The following is a 22,861-nucleotide window of genomic DNA, read 5'->3' as shown; positions in this document are numbered from 1 at the left end:
CATTGTTAAATGTTTACACGAATCAAATGTCTTCTTTTTTAGAACCTCTTTTTAACAGAAATATTTGATTTCGTATCAATTTTCAAGTTAAAGTTCGGAAGAGATAAAGACATTAAACTCTCCGAGGTTTCTCTAAAATACAACTGACTATTCTGTAGTAGTTTAAACTAAAGTTTAGATATTGTAAAAGGAAACAGAACACGATTCTTTACATAAAAATGCTACACAAACCATGTCGTCTCCATAAAACTTGATCTTCCAGAAAACATTGTACAATATATTAATTTAACAAGAAATTACACGTAAAGATTTGTATTTTAATACAATGTTTTCTCATGTATGTTCGAGTTCTTAAAATAATACGACTACCGTTTTCATTTAGCTTTCTTTGAAATGTATCTATGAAAATAATTTCAGAAAATTGTGCTTGATTCTAGTCGCGAAGTGTACATAAATCATGTATGAAAAAAAGCATTATAACCATTTTAATCTTTGGCTTAATACGAAGCGCTGAAGAACACTTTAGTAAGTATAACAATGTTAAATTTGTAATATCCTACTGGAATAATCTTTTCGATATTTCTTAGTTCAAATTTAATTTTAGTTTTTGAAAGAAAAGTTCACAAAATTCGATATTTCCTTAATTACTTCGATAGGTGTAATATCAATAAACACCTATCTACATATAAACTGACTAGTGACAGATAATGTATTTTTGCAATTTTTCTACGCTTCAACGTCCGAATCGCTGGAGCTCAAAAACTCATCGCTTATCTTTTAGTCCAGTTTGTCCAATGTGTACGAGTTTCTTTAGATAATTGTATAAGCAATTTTTCATTATACAAGCTTTGCTTTCAGTAGAGTTGAGTCTGATTTAAACTAATAGCTGAGCAAAACAATACGTTTATTATAAAAATTATTAACGGGGTAACAGTTTCGCCAACTATCCACTTGGCTTTCTGTTTTATATTCTGGTTTATGATTGTAGGAGATTGGCTGTAGTAGTCTATGGTAACCAACCAGAATTCAGGGATTTTTTTTTCTGTCTCTTGTATGTAAAAATCTGTCACTACCTGTGTATTCATAGTGTCTGATGAAGCCAAGTGGATAGTTGGCGAAACTGTTAATATTTTTTTATAATAAATATATCGTTTAGCTCAGCGAGTAGCTTAAATCAGATTTTAGTTATTTTGATTTATATATCACCTTGGTACAGTCGTAATTTCAAAGAATTTAAAGTAATTTTTGCTGAAATATGAAAATAGTCTTGCTAAATTAAGCATTTTAAATGAGAAAATGATAGGAACGATCTTCCCTGCACTACTTCTTAACAAAGAGCGGGACTAGCCAGGAAATTAATGTCTCTAGCTCATCATGACGATGTATTCACTACTACGCTACCCAGTCCGCGTTCTGAATAGCTCTACAACCTTTAATATAGAGGCCAGTGCTCTTACTGTCAGATCACATGGACTCTACCACAACTCCTGTTGTATTTAGACAGCCCATTGTCTGTATTAACGAACATCTATGACAGTTGAACTCGTATATGAAGAAATAGGCTTTTTTAACTCTGAATTTTCACTGAATTTTCACCTAGAGGTTTCTTCGTTTTTCTTATATAATATCGAGTTCAACCATTCTGATCTGTTGGTCACAGTACAGTTTGAATTATTGAATTATTTATTATTTTCAATATTGAATTTGTATATTTCATTTCTGTGGTATAGGTTGATATTGATAATTAATTGTATGTTAATGCAAGAAACTGGTGTACGATTATAACAATATTGTTCTGTCTTTTCAGATATTCCGTGGGAGACTCAATGTGGCATGCATCTGTGATATATTAAATTGCTTCTGATGTTTTTCCACACTTTCAGCCTTTTTTAAATCGGATATTTCTTGTTTTAATATGCATTTACATACAATACTCTCGAGCTGATATTATTATTATTATTATTATTATTATTATTATTATTATTATTATTATTATTATTATTATTATTATTATTATTATTATTATTATTATTATTATTATGTCGTGAAAACGTTATTTAACCAAGAACAGCTCTTTCCTGCTTAAAATGTCATATGAAAGATGAAGGTGGAAAATGCAAATAAGAATGCTCAAGGAGATTTTTATTTATTATTATTTCTAATGCTATATAAGAAAAGTTTACTACTGCTAATTTACTACTAATGTATTATGTTTGTTGATCATACCACAAACTTTGATCGATATGAATCCTCAGAGTCGTTCAATGTATACAGTTGTTTTGAAATGTGTTTCTTTTCCTTAAATATATCTAGGTAACTTATTCAAGATGGGACAATAATGTTGCTCAGACAAAATTCTGGTAAAAACACTAATAAATATCTAACTTCATAGATTTTAAATATAACAGACTACCTTACAAGACCTTTCACCCAGCCTTCTTTTATCTTCTTGACGTCTGTAATAGCGTACACTCTCCCTTTAACAAGACCAGCCTCTGTCCTTTCACCAACTTCTTCGGGTCTTTCAACCTGAAAAGAATCAATGTATTTAAATGCATCAACAAGAACCACGAGATCATTACCATGCGACTAATGTATCATCATCATATTATTAATCAGGGTAAACACAAATCAGAGTGCGTAGTCCTGTAATCCTCCTCTCTTTAGAGGTGAGGTAGTACGGTGGGGAAAGTTCAATCAGGACGTATGTCCATTAAGGCTACAAGGATCAACCTATCCAAATACTCATACATAAATCTCAAATAATATTTTTAGACATTGATATAATGAATTTTATTAAAACTGATAATTTATTTTAATATTATGCACTGATTAAACATCAAGCGAATACTAATAGATTTTGAAGTAGAACTCCTGTAACATTGCATTTTAGGTTATTTTCTCCCTAGCCTTCAGCTCTCGGGAAGACAAAAATGACAGACGCGATCTTGTCAGGAAATAGAAAACAGAAAGACTATGAAAAATATAGCAGCTCGTATTCAGTAAGAACTCCCGACGGAAAAAAAAATTATTATGAAAAATATCTTTTTCCTACTTATTTGCGTTATCTCAACGCAAATTTTTAATTTTGATTTACGGTAATCGGCATTTGTGCCTTTTTTACAAGTTCGGCGAGTTCGGCGACTAGCGAAACGGAATGAGGCCCCAGATGAGGCATAGTTTTCTTTTTATATATATATTTCCATCGAAAAGAATTGCTACGAGTATTTCTGTAAAAGCATATAAGAGCACAATTGACTTGCGCTGCAGCACTTCTGTTTTGTATTAGTACACTGATGTGAGTTGTTGTGGGTGAAGTGGTTAAATTTGTGTGTATGATTTGGGGCATTTATATTTAAATATAGGCCTATATCCATTTTTACTTGTTTCTTTGAAGTAATAATACAACGTAGTTTGTCAGTTTTATATGATATGCGTGTATGTAGGTGTGTTAGTGAGGTGACATATGTAGCCCTACTACAAGATTATCGCGAAACTTAGTTGATATCATTGAGAACGAGACATATATCTCACTCGTCTTACAATAGAGGAAAAAGTTGAAACAAACAATGAGCGACTCACTTCATCTCTCTGGCTACCCATTTTGAATCTTCACGTTACGTTACTGTGACCAATACTGTGAGAGTTCATCTTGCACGATGACCCGTGCACCAACCAATTGCTTCAGTCGCGGTTCAGAGCCGAGGCTGACAACCACTTTGACGACGTTCCGAAGAATGTATTGAATCCAGGAAAGGATTTTTTTTTATTTACTGACGAAATATAAATTTATTTGTTAAAAAAAAAATTAACATCATGTTATTATGTATTGTTTGTAATTCGTTAGTTAATGATTGATTAAGTGATTAAAGTTTAATAAAAATTTATCCTCATCTTGAATTTGGATCCTCTCTCCCGAAATAAATTCCAGGATACGTCCCTGGGTATTTATACTTGCATACTATTCATGCTAGCTTTGAATGTATCTGTTAAATGTAAATCAATAACAAAATCTGGTCAAAGGACTAATTATATATTAATAATAATTTGAGTTATAGTTTCGGCAATTTATTACTGTCTTCATCATGTACATTATATCTTGTTTCTTTGTGTTAAAGACTATTACAGGAATAGATAATATTGCAGTATACGTCATATATGACAGTACAGCAATACCTTACATAATGAAATTTTGATCAATGAGAGTTTAGCTCTTATACGGTCAAGGGCGTCCATGTTGTGGTTTCCAAGGGGGGGCAAGTATAAGCGACATTTCAAATGTAGTCTCAAATTTTGCGGTAACTATTCTAAAATATCTATTGAGTTTTCGATCTTCCGAAGCACAAATTCCTCTCAAAGGGGAAGGGGGAGCGCCCCACCTTGCCCCCCCTGATGGGCGCCCTTGTATACGGTTTTTATTATTACATACATTTATGAATAGGCAATAGGTTTATATTATTACGTATATTTATGAATTGGGAATACGTTTGCCAATTCATTTTTTTAAATAATAACCGAATTGTTATTATTATTATTCTAAATTTTTGTGATAAACGAGTTCACTCATTGTAAATAGACCTCGAACAACGCAGTTTTTAATAGCGCGAATCCAATTAACCGCATTAAGCAAAGAATACTGTGATTGTGTAATTTATGTAACATGTCCTATAAAGCCGAATTCTGATCCGGTGCTTATGCTTATGGATCATTCCAGGTTCGACTCTCGGTAATCGTAAAGACAGACTTTTTGATGTTAACCCAGGATAGTGACGGAATTACGGAATTAATCAACGAACAGGTAACGCATTCCAGGCTAGCAACACATAAATAGCAGCCATATGAACTAATGTGTTGACCACACCCGATCTAATTAAAAATGCCGTCTGGCTATAGCCTTGCGTGAGTTGTCATGTCATTTGTTGGGGGGAAGGAAGTGCTTTTATATTTTGGCAGACTATAGAAAAAGAAAGCCGAGGCAATTTGTGTTGACATTATTGTTGATTCAGTTTCTTTGCACATAGTGTTGTAGTCGAATAGATCAAGTTTCTAATATATTTGTGTGTGTAGATAATTAGCCACGACAAATATTACTTAGTCACAAATTTGCATAGTTTGCGTTTAATATCACAGTAGTATCACGAATTTTCAATTCGTGACACTACCGAGTTTATTTTCCAGCCAGTTCTATTATAATATACGAGTACATTACATATTAGCGACACATGTATCATGTATTAATAAAAAAATCGATATAATACTTGAACCCTATATTTTGTCTAATGAAAACTTGATTACGTCACTTTATCTTAAGTGAAAGCATAGTACAGGCGTTTGCATACAAGTCTATTTACTTTATTCAGAAACTTATAAGTTGCGTGAACATGCGTAGTTCTCGGAAAATCAGATATAATTTCATTATTATTAATTTTATTTACACATTTGTCAAGTTTGAATTGCTTTTCGAGATATGGATTAATTTTCTGGCTAGATATAATAACAAACTTTATACAATATTGTGTAGAAAAAAGACGTAGATAGATGGGTGGATAAAAGGTTTTAGAAAACGTGTCCCCCTTACTTTGTCTATGAAATATCAAAAGTTATAGAAGTATTTATATGAAAAACGTCCCACGCAAAGAAAACATGATTACCTTGATAACAGAGATAACTTAAAACAACCCTTAATCCTCATTAACAAAAGTACTATCATGAGTAAAATTATACCTACTATTACATAAAAAATAGTCATTGAATATATTATGATCTTATCAAATACTATTCTTTAATCAAAGCTAATATTATATTCGCTATGAATATAAACTAATTGATACGTAAACTTTTGTTTTACTCAATTAATACTTTTGTAAATGTATATTCATAGCGAGAGAATAGATAAATGTATATAAATAGTGAGAAATAAATGTATATAGATAAACAGACGGAGAAAGAGTTTAATTATATTTTTAAAGAAGAAATGAAAAGATTGTGTAATAACATGTAACATTGAATCTACCAAAATTGTGTTATCTATTCATACTACGAAAAAAATAACAGTTCAATGCAGGCAAAGTGGAAAACGTTACTGAACATGACAAATTAATATAATGTAAATAAATAAATAATAATAAATGAATCAAATAAAAAAGGAGAAAAGAAAATGAGAACTAATTTTTCACAGGGTACCTGACAGATTTTCCTGGAATAATCTAACCCAGTAATCTCTTTAGAAAACAATATGTGCTCATGAGTATGTGTACAGAAAAATTTCTTACATTCACAGTGGCACACATAGGAGAGTCTGTTTCGTTGTATTCTTGCAAAGTTTTGAAAACTGTAATCATGTCATCGCCTTGAAGATTCCATATCCGCAGCAATCCTCCTGACAAATCAACCAATGTGGTTTCTAAGGAACCTTCATCTAATACACCGTAGGAACCATGAAGCCTGAAAAAAAAGTAATATTGTAGTAACAATATTTAGTAATACTTGATAGCATAACAAGCAATTTAAGAACAACTATATAATAGTTTATCTCTACACTTCTTATTTCATCATAAGTATAGTTCACTGTAATTTGTTCCTCACTTCTTAATGTTGAACTGAATTAAATATTGTTAACTAATATAAAGACACAAAAGAATATAAAAATGTGTAATTTGAGCTAGATAATAAAACAAAACGCTTTTGAATTATTTAATATCTGGAGCTAGATTTTATCTTATACCCAGAAATTCGGGTCCGAGTTTAATACGTCAGAATTACATGGCATTGAAATTTCTGCGTAATATAAAAAGGTCTTGAAAATAATTATTGGTTCATTTGCCGATAATAGCATTTTGTAAATATTAAAATAGCTCACTTTCCAAAATTCCCATGTTTATTGATAGAGAGAGAGTGTTTCCAAAACTAAGTAAAACTACTGAAGGCCTTAAATAATAATAATAATAATAATAATAATAATAATAATAATTTACAATTCATTCTTTTAGTACAAGAACTTTTGATCTAAAATATTTTTTCCACAAGTTTTTCTTGTTGTGTAATGTATGCAGGGTGGAGCATTTTCCTTGAAACTCTCTTTTAACATTTAAACTACATTAGATAAAAAGTGCTGAAATTTTGTTCGATGCAAATATCAATAGGGGAAAATCATTTTACATACACTGCAAGACTACCAGATTATCAGTCTTGCCAGCCCACAGTAAAATTACATTTTACTTCGTCAGATTATTTATTTACATTTTTCAAATCTACATATTAAATAAAAACGTACAATATCACATTTATTAATCAATACTGCAAACTAAGAACGATACAATATGAAAATATCCACAAAGATTCAAATTATGCAGGCGCCTAAAACAGTAATAACACAAGTGAAACGAACAGGGCAACGCACATCCAAAGTACCGTCGTGTCAAACTCTATGTTCATGATATAACGTATTCTGAATAAATTGGAACAAAGTTAAAAGGGATTGAATATTTGATTTCCAAAGGTTGTATTCAAAAAAGTGATTAAATGAGAATCATATCCAACCAGTAGGCTATATGCTTCTCAGTAGACGTAAATACATGTATAATAATGTCATTTGCAGCTATTTCATATCTCAAACTCTTGTGGATGCACGATAAACATATTGATGAAGTTTGCAATGCTGCTTAAAATTCTGTAATTGCGGGGACTTGTTGTAATTACAACTACCAGAAATTATCATAATGTTATAGAAGTAAATGGAAGCAAAAGTCATCGCAAAAACGTTGCACAAATACGTTATTTTAAGCACTATAGCAATCTCTAACATGTGTTTCATATCTCTGGAATGCTTTGAGATTTCAAACTGTAGTAAATGGAATTATAATCATTATGCCTTTTAAGAACCACCTATGTGATTGGTTGTCATATTAATCTACGCAGTTATTTGAAATATAGCCTTTTGATAAAAGCTGGCTACCTCAATACTAAATAGTAATGTGCTATTATCAGTTTTCGTATAATTTGTAGTTGAAAATGTAATAATCTGTTTGAAAATATAACTTATGTTGGGTTGGCAACACCTAATCTGGCGATATTACAAAGTGTCCGATTATTTCCGCATGTTGATATTTGCATCGTTCAAACTTTCAATGGGTTTTTAGCAATTAGTTTCGTTTCAAAATAAGTGGTCCACCCTGTAGCGCAAATAGTGTGACGTCATAATATTTAGTGATGTAGTGCTTAATAATGAAAAACTTCTTAAAACTACTTTTCTGTAAAATCTTAAAATACAGAGGTATAGTTAAGTATTAAAACCACAATAATTTTTCTATTAAAAGTATATGCTTTTTTTTTTTTTTTTTGTAAAATTCTAAAAATATACACGGTATATAAGAAATATAATCAATGGAATATAGCAATGAAGATCGGACCAGCTCCCTTAAAGGAGACAAAAGAAGGAAACTGCAGGCATGAAAATTGCATATTGCAACATTTATTTGTTGAACATTCAAAGGCAATGTTAGCTCATGTCAGTGTTTTATCCAGACATGTTACACGAGAAAAATCCCCCCCCCCCCCGTCCAAAGTTTTAGAATTCACTCCAATATTTGAATATCGATGTAGTTGTAAGAATATAGTTTTCTGTATCAGATTAAAGTTTCACGTACAGTTTATGTATTTCCATATTTCGATTCTTCTGTTCGTGATATTTCCTTCATTTTCCATAAAAAAATTTCATATTTTTCATTCACGGTATCATTTCTATATTTCCCATTTTTCTTGTGATGCTAAAAGAGTGGTTGCTAAAATTTTCTCCAAAATCGGATATTTTCTAAAAGGCTCAACATTAAGTAGTATATAAAACACGATGGAAAACATAGAACGTAATAAATGTGTTAATTTGTGGGATGTTTATGATTGCGACGAGTAGGCCTAATACTGGAAATGTTTGTGTTCTACATTAGAGGTTCTTGAAGAATACGAAATTTAATCGACGTTATGTTGTGTTTAAAGAGAATAATGTGACTTTGCCACTATACTACTAGTGGCAGTGAAAATTTCCTCATTTTAAGTGATTTTGTAAGATTAGCATATCCTGTATTTCACGTTCAAGATTGAAATGAGTACAAACATCTCATGAATCTTGCTGCACAGTTGGATACTAGAGGTCAAATGGCGAATTTGTCGTCCAGTCATCAGAAAACGCAGCATACAGAAGTACTTCCGCATTCACCGTGTTTTCGCAAGTAACGAATCAGTGTTTGTCAACTGAAATATTACTTTATCTTACAATTGTAGCAAAACCATCCGAAATCGAAAAAGATTGAACAAAACACTGCTTCTACAACTAATATTGTAATAAAGTAACATGATGCAGATTTTGTTATTTTTTGAGCAACTTGCGTAAACAAATATTGAATTGTGTATGTAAATCTTACGTACAAATAAGAATACAATACTTACAAGAAAAGATGTCCAGATATTTTAAAACACTGCATAGTCATCTTCAAGAAAGGACAATGCTTACATAAATAGTCTCTCTACATATATAGGATTACATACAGAATATACAGGGGTGCCCACAAGGGGGGGCTATGACGCAAACTGCGTCATTGAAATATTTGGGGGGGTTAAAAATCTATATAAATATGCTCGAGAGGGTGTAAAAATTAATCGAAAGGATTTTTTTTCATGGAAGATCACCTACAGATTGACAATTGAGGGGGGGTGCGTCATGGACATGAGGGGGGGCACCACTGGAATATAAGCCAGTTTCTTGCTTAAAAGTAAAACATTTGGCATTCCTTTTTAAATCTATCTTCGTAACTATGTATTAAAGTACAAGAATTTTAAAAAATACAGTATTAATTTATATCTTGTGTATATCGATATATATATATATGTAATCGAATATACTTTTCAGGAATTTTAAAAAATACAGTATTAATTTATATATTGTGTATATCGGTATATATGTGTAATCGAATATATTTTTCAACTATGTTCTTTATGTTTTCGACTACTCACTTAGCATAAGCTTTCTCCAGTAAGGCAACCCAAAAGGCACTTGGAGATGCACAGCGTGAAAAGAGTAGCTTTCCATCGACTGTAGGTAAATAGTCATCTATCACTACCTCTACCCATTCTCCGAACCTCCAGAAACAAAAACGAAATATTCCTATTTCGAATTCTCTTGGTTTCTTCCTTTTTGGGTCACCTGGTTCAGTATGATCCCAATCCTGTTCTGCACTATTTGGAATAACCTGGAAAGAATGCATATTAATGTACTGTAAGCATTACATAATTTATACTTATTTAATGTATGGTATTCAGTGTCAGTATACACAACCTATGACTCTCGTACACAGTGTGGAACAGCCCTATGAAACAGCCCAGGAACAGTTCTAATGTTCTTTCAACATTGCTGTTGAGCAGGTGTTGAAGTGAGACGAAATACGTCGGTACGCTACATCGATGTAACTTTTTGAGTTGAATGCATTACCTCTGCTCTTTTCTTTTTTTATTTTCGACAGTGTTTGAGAGGACTATGGAATATGAAAGAAATTCAGTGAAACGTAAGAGCTTCATATACTATATGTCTACTAGCAAATGTAGGTGTAACAGATTTAAGGACCAACGTTAGCCAACACAGTGGAAAATGGTGTTCTTGATTAGCAGGTAGTCCGCCAAACAAGATTTGCCAACAATTTTGTCCAACTGACTCAATGAATTATATGCTGGGAAGTCCAACAGAAAAGTTAAGCATGACGTATTTCTGCTAGTACTTGTCGTTCATTTGTTTCCAGCAGGTTTTAAAGTCGTGAGCTACATATGGAACTTACAATAGTTATGTCTTGCATTGACTTATATATATTATAATGAAAGAGAGAACTTAGTTTTTTTTAAGAGAGTATTTTAAAAAGTAAATAGATGAATTATAAGTAAAAGAGATAAACATATTTACATGAAAATAACGTGACACATACACCAGCATATGCTTTCTTTACCTAGCAGACAGCCTACCGTTCGGAACCGAAAATGTCAGTTTTAGATCCTTGCACTTAAATTGAGAGCGAAACTGACGAATTCACTTAACTCATCTATACAAGAATTTGTAGTTGATCTAATAGGCTTAAATTGACAAATAAATTAATGACTCCTCACTCACTCAAACCCAGAGTTAAGGGAAGTTGTACGAGCAATGTCAACCTATTCTCCTGTCGAGAATGGAATGGGCAAGAAAAAAGTTAAAACAGATTATTAGCGAATTAAGGTGGATCACCACCCGGAAGTCAGTACATATTTTAGCTCATTGCCTTAAGTACTGCGCAATGAAACGTTACATTTATAAATATTATACTATAAGATAGAGTAATGTTTCAACTACAGCACAAGACACTGATTCATTTGGTTGTGTCTCCTGATATTGAAAAATGTAACAAATAAAAGAAAACATTTGATTCGTTCTACAATAAGCACACAAAATGGCACCTGCTGTTAGATCTTACTAGTGATGAGCAAATGCAAGACCAAGACCAAGACCCGGGTGGTCTTGGTCTTGGTCTTGGTCTTGCACATGCGGTCTTGGTCTTGGTCTTGCAGTGGAACCCTCGGTCTTGGTCTTGGTCTTGGTCTTGGTCTTGCACACCTAGTCTTGGTCTTGGTCTTGTTCTTGCACACCCAGTCTTGGTCTTGCTTGCAAGAGTCTTGCAAGTTTTGCTTTTAAGAAATCTATGATTTTCGTAAGTAAATTTTACTCTGGATATAAGGGATAATAAATCCTACATTGCGTCAATAGTGAGGGAAATACAATGTATGTTTCTAAATGTAATATAGGACCTATTTTACCTTCGTGTAAGTGTGATGATACTGTACAACATAGGCGATGACCTTTACTTTTTTTTTCAATGGGTGATCACGCCTCACTACTCATAAGATAAATCACATTTCGTAATATTTTTATATGTTTTAACAGATTTAATACTCCACTGGTTCCCAAACTGGGGAGGCTATCCCTGACAGTGAGACGCATGAAAGAAAACCAAGATGGCACAGATTACTGAAATACCATAAATTGCAAAATTATTTTTACACTCTAAAGGCGTCAGATTTTTTTCTTCCCTACCACGATTAGCTCATCTTTGTATTGAACAATCTCCCAATTAAATATTGAAATTTTGTTTTACTGATTCTAATATGTACTGTATGGGGCAGAAATAAGAACATACACAAAAACGATGAAACAGTTAGACTTTCGAAATGTGGGCATGGAGAAAAAAGGAGAGAATCAGCTGGGTTGAACGGAAAACGAATGCGAAGGTTTTAGAAATAGTAGCAGTAGGGGAGAAAAGAAGAATTTTAGATGTAATGAAGAGGAGGACATTGGTTGAGGAGGAACTGTATTATGAGGGACGTGCTAGAGGGAGGGGGCGAAGGAGATCGTAGTTGAAGAAAGATATTAAGACAGAAAATCGCTACGTTAAGACGAAGAGACTAGCTGAGAACCACAGTCATCGAAGCTTCACAGCTGCAGCAAGTAGGGATGGTACCGAGACCGAGACGGCCTTTTATATACAGAGACGAGACCGAGACGGCCTTTTATTTACCGAGACGAGACCGAGACGGAGCTCTATAAATCGAGACGAGACCGAGACGAGACTTAGGTCAGTCTCGAAAGTCTCGGTCTCGTCTCGAATATTGATATAGACAACTATTAAGATTGACCTTTACTCAAAATTTCTTTCGTTGCTGTATTAGGTAATATGGGAACAGTTGACTAATGTTCAGTGGCGTATTTAGCGAATGGCTATCGGACTGAAGCCCCTCCCGAAATAAATTTGTGATCATTTTTTCGCATTGCACGTACAACACAAATATTTCTTACTCGTTCTCAAGCCTCCCCCGAAACAAAATCCACTGCTGATGTGTATAGTCATCTCTGTCTCTCTCTCCCTCTATCAATATATATATATACACAAGCGGATCCAGGATATGATCGAGGGAGGGGCTAAAGCATAGTTTGACATTTTATCCAGTGTAAAGAAAGAAGTAGGATTGAAGCCCATTTTATACAGTGTATAGCTGAGCGTCAAGGGGAGGTATAACCCCTTTAACATTCCCCTTGGATCCTCGCCTGTATATCATATCTAATATAAGTAAAAGAAAGAGTTTGTTTGTCTGTGTGTCTGCGTGCCTGTATTTCTGATTGCCTGTGTGCGGCCTGGGGACCAGACGAGAGTCCAAGAGTTACGAAATTTGGGTGACAAGTATCATGTCCCAGGCCTCAGACCAAGAAGAAGGTTTTTTTTTTTATTATTTTGAATCAGGAGGGGTGTTTACCGGGACATGTAAAAGTAGTAGAAAATGACCGATATTAGTGTCGAATACATAGTTTTCACAGTCGCTGAGATCAATGATGATACTGCCATTAGCGATGACTTTCAAAGTCAGTTACCAGTGCATGCGGGCCGTGGTTCACTTTCGGGGGAGGGGAGTACCGAGACGTAAAAATAATACAAAATGACCGATATTAGTGTCAAATAGTTTTCGCGTTTTCTGAGATCAATGGTGAAACTCCGATCGCATTAACCTCCAAATTCACCCCCATTCAACTGCGGGCCGGAGTTCATAGGAGAGATACCGAAACATGTAAAACCTCAGAGCCAAGGCCATACCCATGTAGTCGGCACCCATGGTGTACGGAATTGCCGATGTTCAATGCTACATTTCCCGTTAGTTTTGGAAGAAGAACACCATTCATATGTTTTTGAAATGAAATTAAATATCTACTTTAACGTCCTACGATTATAACACTGAAGCTAAGGGAAACAGTGATGATGAGAAATGGTGGAATGAAGAAAGTACGAGGAAACGGAAACCCACGCACAGGGTGTTTGTTCACCAAAAAAGCTCACATAGCGCAAGCTGCGATCGAACCAGGGCCCCATGTACCAGAGGTGAACGCTCTGCCACTGAGCTACCGTGTCTATAACATGCTCTAATTTATTTTTGCTTATCCACTTCTTATGGACACAACTATTCTTCATATGATTTCCCAAAATCCAATCATGGGCCGTCGTGAATGATCAAATGATGACCAAAGTAAATCAGACTCTCAAGTTATTATAGCTTGTAACAATTCATAGAATTATGCTGTCGGACGTCTCGTGAACAACCGATTCAAAAAACGACATACTGTAGCTATATGTTACAGGAGCAGATCGACTCACATGGATTGCATACACTACTGGGAACACATTCACTCCGGCGGTATTTTTACTGGAGCCAAGAAGTTTACGTGAAAGATGTAATGATTTTCCCCTTCCTTTTTACATTCTATAAAAAATTCAAGTAGTGTTGGTACTTGTGCAAGACTCTTGCGCAAGAGTCTTGGTCTTGGTCTTGGTCTTGCAGGTATGGTCTTGGTCTTGGTCTTGGTCTTGCACCCCTTGGTCTTGGTCTTGGTCTTGCATCGGGATTCCTAGTCTTGGTCTTGGTCTTGGTCTTGGTCTTGCATGCAAGACTCTTGCAAAAACTGCAAGACCAAGACTCTTGCGCTCATCACTAGATCTTACTAGAAGTGCTCCGTTTTATGCAATGTTTATTTCTATGTGTAAAGTATTTTAAAGTGACGATCTTCTCACGAAATAGATATATTAATTGACCGTTTTTCGTGTTATGTTTCATATTTTATTTAAATATTAATTTACATTTAAGGAAATAGATTTTGAGATGAAACTTTCTCTTAACGCCATAATGCGTTGTTGCCAAATTTCAGCGTTTACTGTAGTAGTCACAATAAGAAAATTCCTGGATTCTAGCGTTGCAGTTCGAGAAGCGGAATTGCGGTAATAGTCGAAAACTAATTTCTCTAGTAAGTATCCAAGCAGCATTCCATGATTACTCCCTTTATTATCTGGCATCAGGAAACCTCGACACTATCTGGCAACACCACACTATTCAAGCAGTGTTTAGCATAGGATTGGAAACACCTAGTGATCCACCTTAAGATATCCAAAATAATTTGCAGATACTCTGAAAATACTCGTATAATTTTCCTTTACTCTGGTCAACCAATGCACCAAGCGCCAGAGTGACTTTGAAATCCGAAAGCTTGTAGACTACTTGATTACTTCCCTATGACGCATCTTCGCGGGATACTTGAATTCGATTTCTGACAGTAGATCATGTGACTCGGATCCTACGTTAAGCTGTAGGTCTACGTCTCATATAGACTCACTGCTGAAAGGAACACTAAACCCGAAATCAGTCTTTCCCTATGAGTAGCAAAGGAATAGCCGCTTAGGCACAATGCACTTTGTTTAACTTACAAGTAATAACAAAGTTGTTGTGAAGAAGAGAATCTAAATAGCTTGCAAGGACTCCTACTTCAATATTCCACTCTATCTATTTCATCACAGAGGTCTATGAAGTATAGAAGCAGGGTGGAAAAAAATCATGATTTTTTTAATAAAAATCATTTTTGTTGATTTTTTTGATTTAAATCGATTTTTTTGATTTAAATCAAATCTTTGTCCTCGTATAATGCAAGTCGCGAACTGGAGAAAATACATTAGGAATTAATACTAAATTATAATTATACCATTTAAGTGAAAGTGTTTTGGTTTAATTTTGAATTAATTCCCAATCGTTAACCTTTTTCAATCCCAAACAATGTTTCTTAAGCATTAAGGGAAAAACAAACAGCAACGTTTATCAACATGAAACTTTTGTTTTCACGAAAGTTACTGATATTTGGCAGGGGTATATTTTTAAAAAATCGGAAATAGCCAGCGACACGAAATACATGTAAAGTACATAAATTTCGCCTAAAATTAACTAATTAACTTTATGGCCTATGGAACCCGGAGGTTCAATGCCGTTCACGAAAACTCTCCACTGACCTATCCTTAGCCAACTGGATCCAGTTTCTACTTTGTATTCCTATTTCTGCGAGATCCATCTTAATATTGTCATCCCATCTGCCCCTAGGTCTTCCTAATGGTCGTTTGCCGATTGCTCTTCCAGTTAAGAATTTGAAAATGTTCCTATTTTCTTCCATCCTTGCTACATGACCTGCCCACCTGAGTCTCCTAGACTTGATGACCCTAACAATGTTTGGTAAACCGTATAAATTATGTAGTTCCTCGTTATGAAGTTTCCGACATTCCCGTTCCTCTTGGGTCTTAATATTCGTCTCAGGATCTTGTTCTCAAATACTTTCAGTCTACGTTCTTCCGTCATAGTAAGCGACCATGTTTCGCAACCATTCAGAACCAGGGTGTCTACCAGTCAGGGGAAGTCAGGGAATTTCAGTCTTTCAGGGAAAAATCTTTCCCAGGCTGTGAGGGATGAAGGAATGTCACTAAAATAGTCATAAATTACAGGTAAATGAATTGGTTCGTTTGTAGGTTTGTAGAATATTGTATAAGCATATAAACAATGATGAAAACTTACAGTTCACATTAAATATAAGTTGGGGGCGCGCTGGCTCACTGGTAGAGCGTTCTCCTCCGGTGCTTGGGGTCCCTGGTTCGATCCCAGCTCACGCCCTGTGTAGTTTGTGGTGGACAAACACCGTGCTCGTGGGTTTTCTCGGGGTTCTCCCGTTTCCTCCCACTTTTTTCATTTCATTCATCTCTCATCATCACCGTCTCCTTTAGCCTAACCGGCATAATCATGGGACGTAAAACTGAAAGGTTTCATTTTCATTATTTAACTATAAGTTACTTTTCGTGAGTTACACTAAGAAAAAAAGAATGACAGAGTCAGGGAAAATTATAATTTTGTCAGGGAAAGCCAGGGAATTTAATTATGCTTGCTTGGTAGACACCCTGAGAACAACAGTCATATATATTTTAATCTTCAAATTCCTGGAAAGAATTCGTGACAAGAGATTTTGAACTGAATAATAACAAGAATTCCCTGCTTTTAGTCGACATTTTATTTCTTCGTAAATATCGTTTTCGTCTGTTAATGCTGATCCTAGATATTTGAAAGAATCTACTTTATCAAAAGTATTATTCGATATTTTAACGCATCCAAAACTTACCATATTACGATCCCGAGGAACTTCTATGTATTTAGTACATAAATTTCGCCTGAAGTTTTAATTTATTTTATTTTATTTTTATTTTTTTTTTTTTTTTGTTTCGGAAAGGGGATCAGGCCCCTCTAAATACGCCCCTATTATTTAGAAACAAACAAATAGACGTGGACACAAAATAATTTTTGTCTTAAATATCCATGGTGATTTCTCCGTTCGAATAGTTAACGATTATGTTACGAAGAGAAGAAAGCAGGATTCTTCCGTTACCCGTTCAAAGTGGGATTTTCCCTAATCATCCCTTGCATGATACTCGTTTTCATACTGTGCTGTACATACATTTGAGTCTCATTGTACTATGATTATTATCTTCCATAGTCGAAATAACAGAACAGAAACGGGATTTTACTTATTTTCACTTTCAATTAATTTATTTCGGAATTTGATTTAAATCAACGATTTTTATTTAAAAAATCAAGTGATTTAAATCTTGATTAAAATCGTGATTTAAATCAGACTGATTTAAATCAATCCACCCTGTATAGAAGTAATCAGAAGGCAGATAAACAGTACATTATCTTTTTTAAAAAAATGTTTCATATGTTTGCCATTATTCTCGACACACATTTTAAAGCGTATTATAAGAAGATGATATAATTGTGAAAAATAAAAATAACAAAAACTGCTGGTTACCGGTATATTGTTAATGGCTAGTGAAAATGGTAGATGAAGCAAGCATGGCTTGATTTACTAATTAATTTTTAATTTTTAAGCAACAATAATGTGAGAATTCAGTTGATATTGTAGTGCGTATCCTCCCTCAGAGAGATGATCTGGATTTTGGTATGTCACGGTATATGCCTTAAATTATATATTTTTAAAAAATCGGTCTAATTTCCATGTGGCAGCATTACACGTATTTCCTCCATTGAGATTCTAGGGACAACGGTAAGCCACGTGTTGCTAAGTCGCTCGTGTCCAGAGCCATAATAATCAGCTGTGCAACACACTAGGGCCACTGGGGTATCCGGACGAAAAGGCTTCATATTACCTTGGAGCTGCTGTTTGGAGCTCATATTACCTTTTATTGAATACTTAAATTACCCTGTTATTTATTTTGTCTATGTGAGATTTGTACATTATAATATTCCAAATTTATACTAACTTGTATTGATCCCGTTCCCGCTATTGTTAAAATAAACAACTAATATTCAGGAAGTAAAAATAATTTAAATATTATAACTAACATATGAAAACACTTCGCACTGTACAATGCACAATATCTTGTAGATAGCCCAGCTTAAGCTGGGCCCTTTGAATGCAGAACAGCAAAAGAGCGAATTGAATGATAGCGAAATCGATTAGCAATTATCATGGTGATAATTATCAAAACTTTATATGTATTATATCTTTGTTGAAGTCGAAAGATCTAGTAAGTTATTATTTTTTTGTTTTGTTTTAATGGTGTTACCTGTTGACCACCATCAGAAGAGGAGGGCCAGACATTGTTGTAACAAGGGGCTCCAGTGCCATGTCGTGGAAAATCAGCGCCCGGGGCGAGAGTATACGACGGCGCCCTCTCTTTTCCTTTTATCCCTCCCGAATTTTGCACCCCCTTACTTCGGCACCCGGGCCCATAGCCCAGCTCACAAGCCCCTCACGGCACGGTACTGAGGGTCTCCGAGAGGCAGGTCCCGCAGAACTAACTGGGGAATATATAAATCAATTCAAGGGGGGCCGTTGTTAAGGCTTCTGGGAGGAGCTCTAAACACCCCCTGCACATGGACCAACTCATTCATTAGGGGCCCCGAATATTCTCCTGCACCGGTTCAACGAATAAATACCTTACGGCACTGCTCGTGACACCATCACTGCACACTGATTGAGAAACGTTAATGCATCCTTCATGTTCCACGGCCATTACACCATAATCCTTTCGTTAGACAACTATCTGTGAAGACGACTGTTCCAAATATTCGACAAAATTAGTCACGCACTTGACGACTTCTTTGGTTCACGTTCTGCTAAATTCTACCACTGTATGTTCCATGATTTCACCGTGCGTCGGAGACAGACTATTGCTGCTTATTAGAATCCATGGTTTACCCGTGGTTCGGAAACATTGCTGTTGGTTAGGATCTAAGGTTTTCCTGAGCATCGGAGAGGGGTTATTGCTGCTAATGGAGGTTACTTCTGATTTTCGAGGTACCACTATGCTAAAAAAAAAAAAAAAAAAAAAAAAAAATGCGTGTATACTGTAACTCACGATTTTTTTTGCAATTATTCAATTTTCCTTACGTTTATGGATAAAATTTAGTTATTAGTAAGGAGATATTTCCAAAAATATATAATAAAATAATAAAAATATAAGCAAAAAACAAAATTATGCTCGGTTTTGTTTATACTGCCAATAATATTTTCGAGGGATTTTTGCAGTAGCAGAGCACGATTGCAGAGGGAATAACACGATTGGTAGGAGGAGAGTTAAATCAAGGAACTGAAAAGTGGAGTAAAATATTGCATTTATTAGCTTAAACCTAGGGTCTAGATTGTCTGCCAAGTATAAATTAGCTTCTGGAACCAAGATGTTGTACGGAAATCAGGAAAACTCTTATCTTAAGGTTGGAAGTGACATGCTCTATAGCCATTAGCATTATTTGTTAAGAAAAAGACAATAAACAAAAGATAGTTTCTGTGGACAAGTGGGTAGAGTGGCGAACTGGTAGTTCTTATACTTCTTGGACACCAGATCGAATCCCATCCCATCCCTACCCATCTTTTTTACAAAACATTATAGCAAGTGTATAATTTTCATGTTAATAAGAACTGAAACAATATAATAAGGAAATAACTTATTGATTCCTCTAATGACGTATTTACAAGTATTCAGAATTAGTGTACTATTAGTAATAGCGATTGTTTTCAGTTTATGCTGTAGTATAGCTTCTTCTCTCATCCTCTTTTCTTGGAAAAAGAACAATTTTGTCTCCAATAAAGTGTGAAAAATATATATAGACATAAACATATATCTTAGTACTAAACGTGATTTATCGTGATGAAATGAACAAGTTTCCCGTTATTAAAAAAGAAAGCTATAGCAAGTTATTGAAGTTGGTTTTTCTTTAGGTTTTCAGCATGCTAAATATATATATTGTTTGTAAGACTATACTTTATAATGCAAGATGTGCGATCATACCCACAAATTTAGCTAGTCAGTGAAAGATGTTTTTTGCACAAATATTTTACAGGTTTAGGTGCATGAAACATCAATGTGCCATGGTCTCGCTTATCTGAGCTTCGTTAATTCCACATACCGTATTATCCGACATATCATTGCAGGTAAAAAGTAGCATCAATCGGCAAGGACTGCAAATTGTGGTCTTAGTCTGTTTTTGATGCTCTGGACTCTATCACTAGCACGCCCGTCTACACCATGACTCATACGCTTATCATTCAGTGCAGGCATGTATCCAGGTTTTATTTTCGGATGGGGCCCAACACGAATCCTCATAAGCACGTAATTCTAATGTTTTAAAAATATCAATAATATTTTAATAATAATAATAATAATAATAATAATAATAATAATAATAATAATAACACAGTTCTGTATTTCTCTTCAACTTTAACTTTCTTTTTATTTATGAACCGGTTTACTTTAAACAAACTGCATTGTAGCACAAACGAAAACAAAAAAATATTTTCGAGAGACACGTAACTAAGGAAAACTGCCTGCTACGTATATCACATAACAAAAATAGCAAATGACAATGAGTGTATCGTTCTAATACATTAACGTTATAAACAGAACGGAAATGAAATTTTATTCTAATTTAAAAGTGCTCTTTAATTCCACCTGATATCAACGGCATTACGGTATGTTCTTAGAATTATAACAAGACAACGCACTGCCTAAAGTTTGGACACTGACTCAAAGTAATCTGATATAAAAGGACCTCAAAAGGGAAAAAGCAGATTTATTGAAATGTGCTTGACTTTTGGAGGGGGACAGCTCCCAGAACCTCACGTTGGATACGTCCCTGATTTAATGCATTATATTTATTTCTTACAAAACATGATTATTAGATGCGTAATACAGGGTGGCCCAAAAGTAGATATACACCCTTGCATTGATCAAATATAAATTCTAGCTTATAGGTTTACTTGCTTCGGCTGTTCCGTGTTTAAGATGTAAGTAAAAAGACATTCAGAACAAATAATAAAGAAACTAAGTCTATCTGATGGATAACAATAAGAAATGATATAAAAAGCAATGAGTTGATCAGTACGGGACTATATACCTACTGTTGGGCCACCTGTATGTAAAATCATATCATAGTTTGACTTTTAATAGGTCTTTTCTTAACACATCCATATTATCTGCCGTTCTGCTGCCTGTTTTATGTCGGGTAAGCGAAACACTACTGTATTTCCAAAGATAACATATACACAGGGGCTAGAGTTCTGCACGGGCCGGAATTTTTACCCTGGGCCCGGCCCGGCCCCTTGAATTTATAATCTATAAGCAATATTCCACGAAAAGCTTGTATTTTTTAACAAGTGTGTTCATCAAGTTTTCATAAAGTTGTCCCTTTCTTCTTTAAATAATTTCAGAGGCCACGGTGGCTCAGTGGTAGAGCGTTCACATCTGGTGTATGGGGTCTTGGTTCGATCCCAGCTCGCGTGAAGTTAACATTGTGCTGGACAAACACCGTGTGCGTGGGTTTCCTCGGGAGAACCACTTTCTTCATTCCACCGTTTCATTCATTTCTCATCATCACTGCCTCCTTTAGCCTAGCCGGCATAATCATGGGACGAAAAGCTTAAAGATTACATTTAAAATAATTTCAATCAGAAAACAGTTGCAAGAAGTATGTAATTTCGAATAAAACAATCTACTATATAAAATTCTGAGTATTATTATTTTTTATGAAATTCTCGTGAACCTTATTTCTAAATCGAAGGGTACGAAGACTAAATTCACTCTCTTATTATTATATATCCATTTTAATTGAAGCAGTTGAAATAATTGGTAAAAATTAAAAATCCATACACTATATTCCATTGTGCCACAACCGGTATAACGCGGCACACTGGTATGTCCAGCAAAGTGAACAGTGTGACGCAAACTTTTTCCTATCGTTTGCAAGAATACTTGTCGAGTTTCTTTTATTATTATTATTATTATTATTATTATTATTATTATTATTATTATCAACGATTCTTCCATGGATCAGTTGTCTGTATACGGTTAAGAAAACACAAGTATCACATCGAGGGAATGAGTATAATTATTTACTTTAACAGTAATAGTAAAGTTTATTTGCTTGTATATTCTACCGGGAATAACTGCATCCGGTCTAGAATGCTAGGACTAACAACAAAGGGATCCGATGTGCTGACCACACACCGCCTCAAAGTCGTGAGTGCCACAAGTCCTCTTCAACGCCTTGGCACCCTAAGACCTGTTGCGTTCAGAGAGAGAGAGAAATAACTTAATTCCATTGCATTTATATGCTTTAATAAGTGTTAACTTATGTTTATAAATTATGTGAGTGATCGTATCGTTTTCTGTTATTATTATTATTATTATTATTATTATTATTATTATTATTATTATACTTTTCTTAACACGTTGACTCCCATGTGTATGGAATTCTACACACAAACAATATAGATACTCCAAGTTTCTTGTGTTCATTCTATAAGTGTGTATGTAATTAGATACATATGGCGTAGAAACCAAAATTTAATGTCCGTGTCACATATATGCAAAACCATACACAAAGAAATTTATGAACAAAGACATTTACGGGGCTAAAACCAAGGCGAAAACAA

The 22,861-nt window shown here is 34.5% G+C and overlaps 1 protein-coding gene across 1 annotated transcript in view; it reads right to left on the bottom strand.

Annotated features, from left to right (window-relative positions):
• Positions 1 to 22,861, bottom strand: part of LOC145692958 (calpain-5-like) — a 125,433-nt gene that overhangs the window by 25,505 nt on the left and 77,067 nt on the right. The window contains exons 4-6 of the mRNA XM_081768553.1: positions 10,006 to 10,241; positions 6,273 to 6,444; positions 2,414 to 2,529 (exon numbers count right to left, since the gene is read on the bottom strand). Coding sequence (XP_081624679.1) covers positions 2,414 to 2,529; positions 6,273 to 6,444; positions 10,006 to 10,241 — 524 coding nt within the window. The remainder of the gene's footprint in view (positions 1 to 2,413; positions 2,530 to 6,272; positions 6,445 to 10,005; positions 10,242 to 22,861) is intronic.

This window comes from Thermobia domestica, chromosome 8, assembly GCF_964235325.1.
Source record: "Thermobia domestica chromosome 8, izTheDome1.hap1.1, whole genome shotgun sequence".
Classification (NCBI taxonomy): Eukaryota; Metazoa; Arthropoda; class Insecta; order Zygentoma; family Lepismatidae; genus Thermobia; species Thermobia domestica.
The sequence above is the reverse complement of the archived record's forward strand: the minus strand, read 5'-3'. Positions and strand labels throughout refer to the sequence as shown.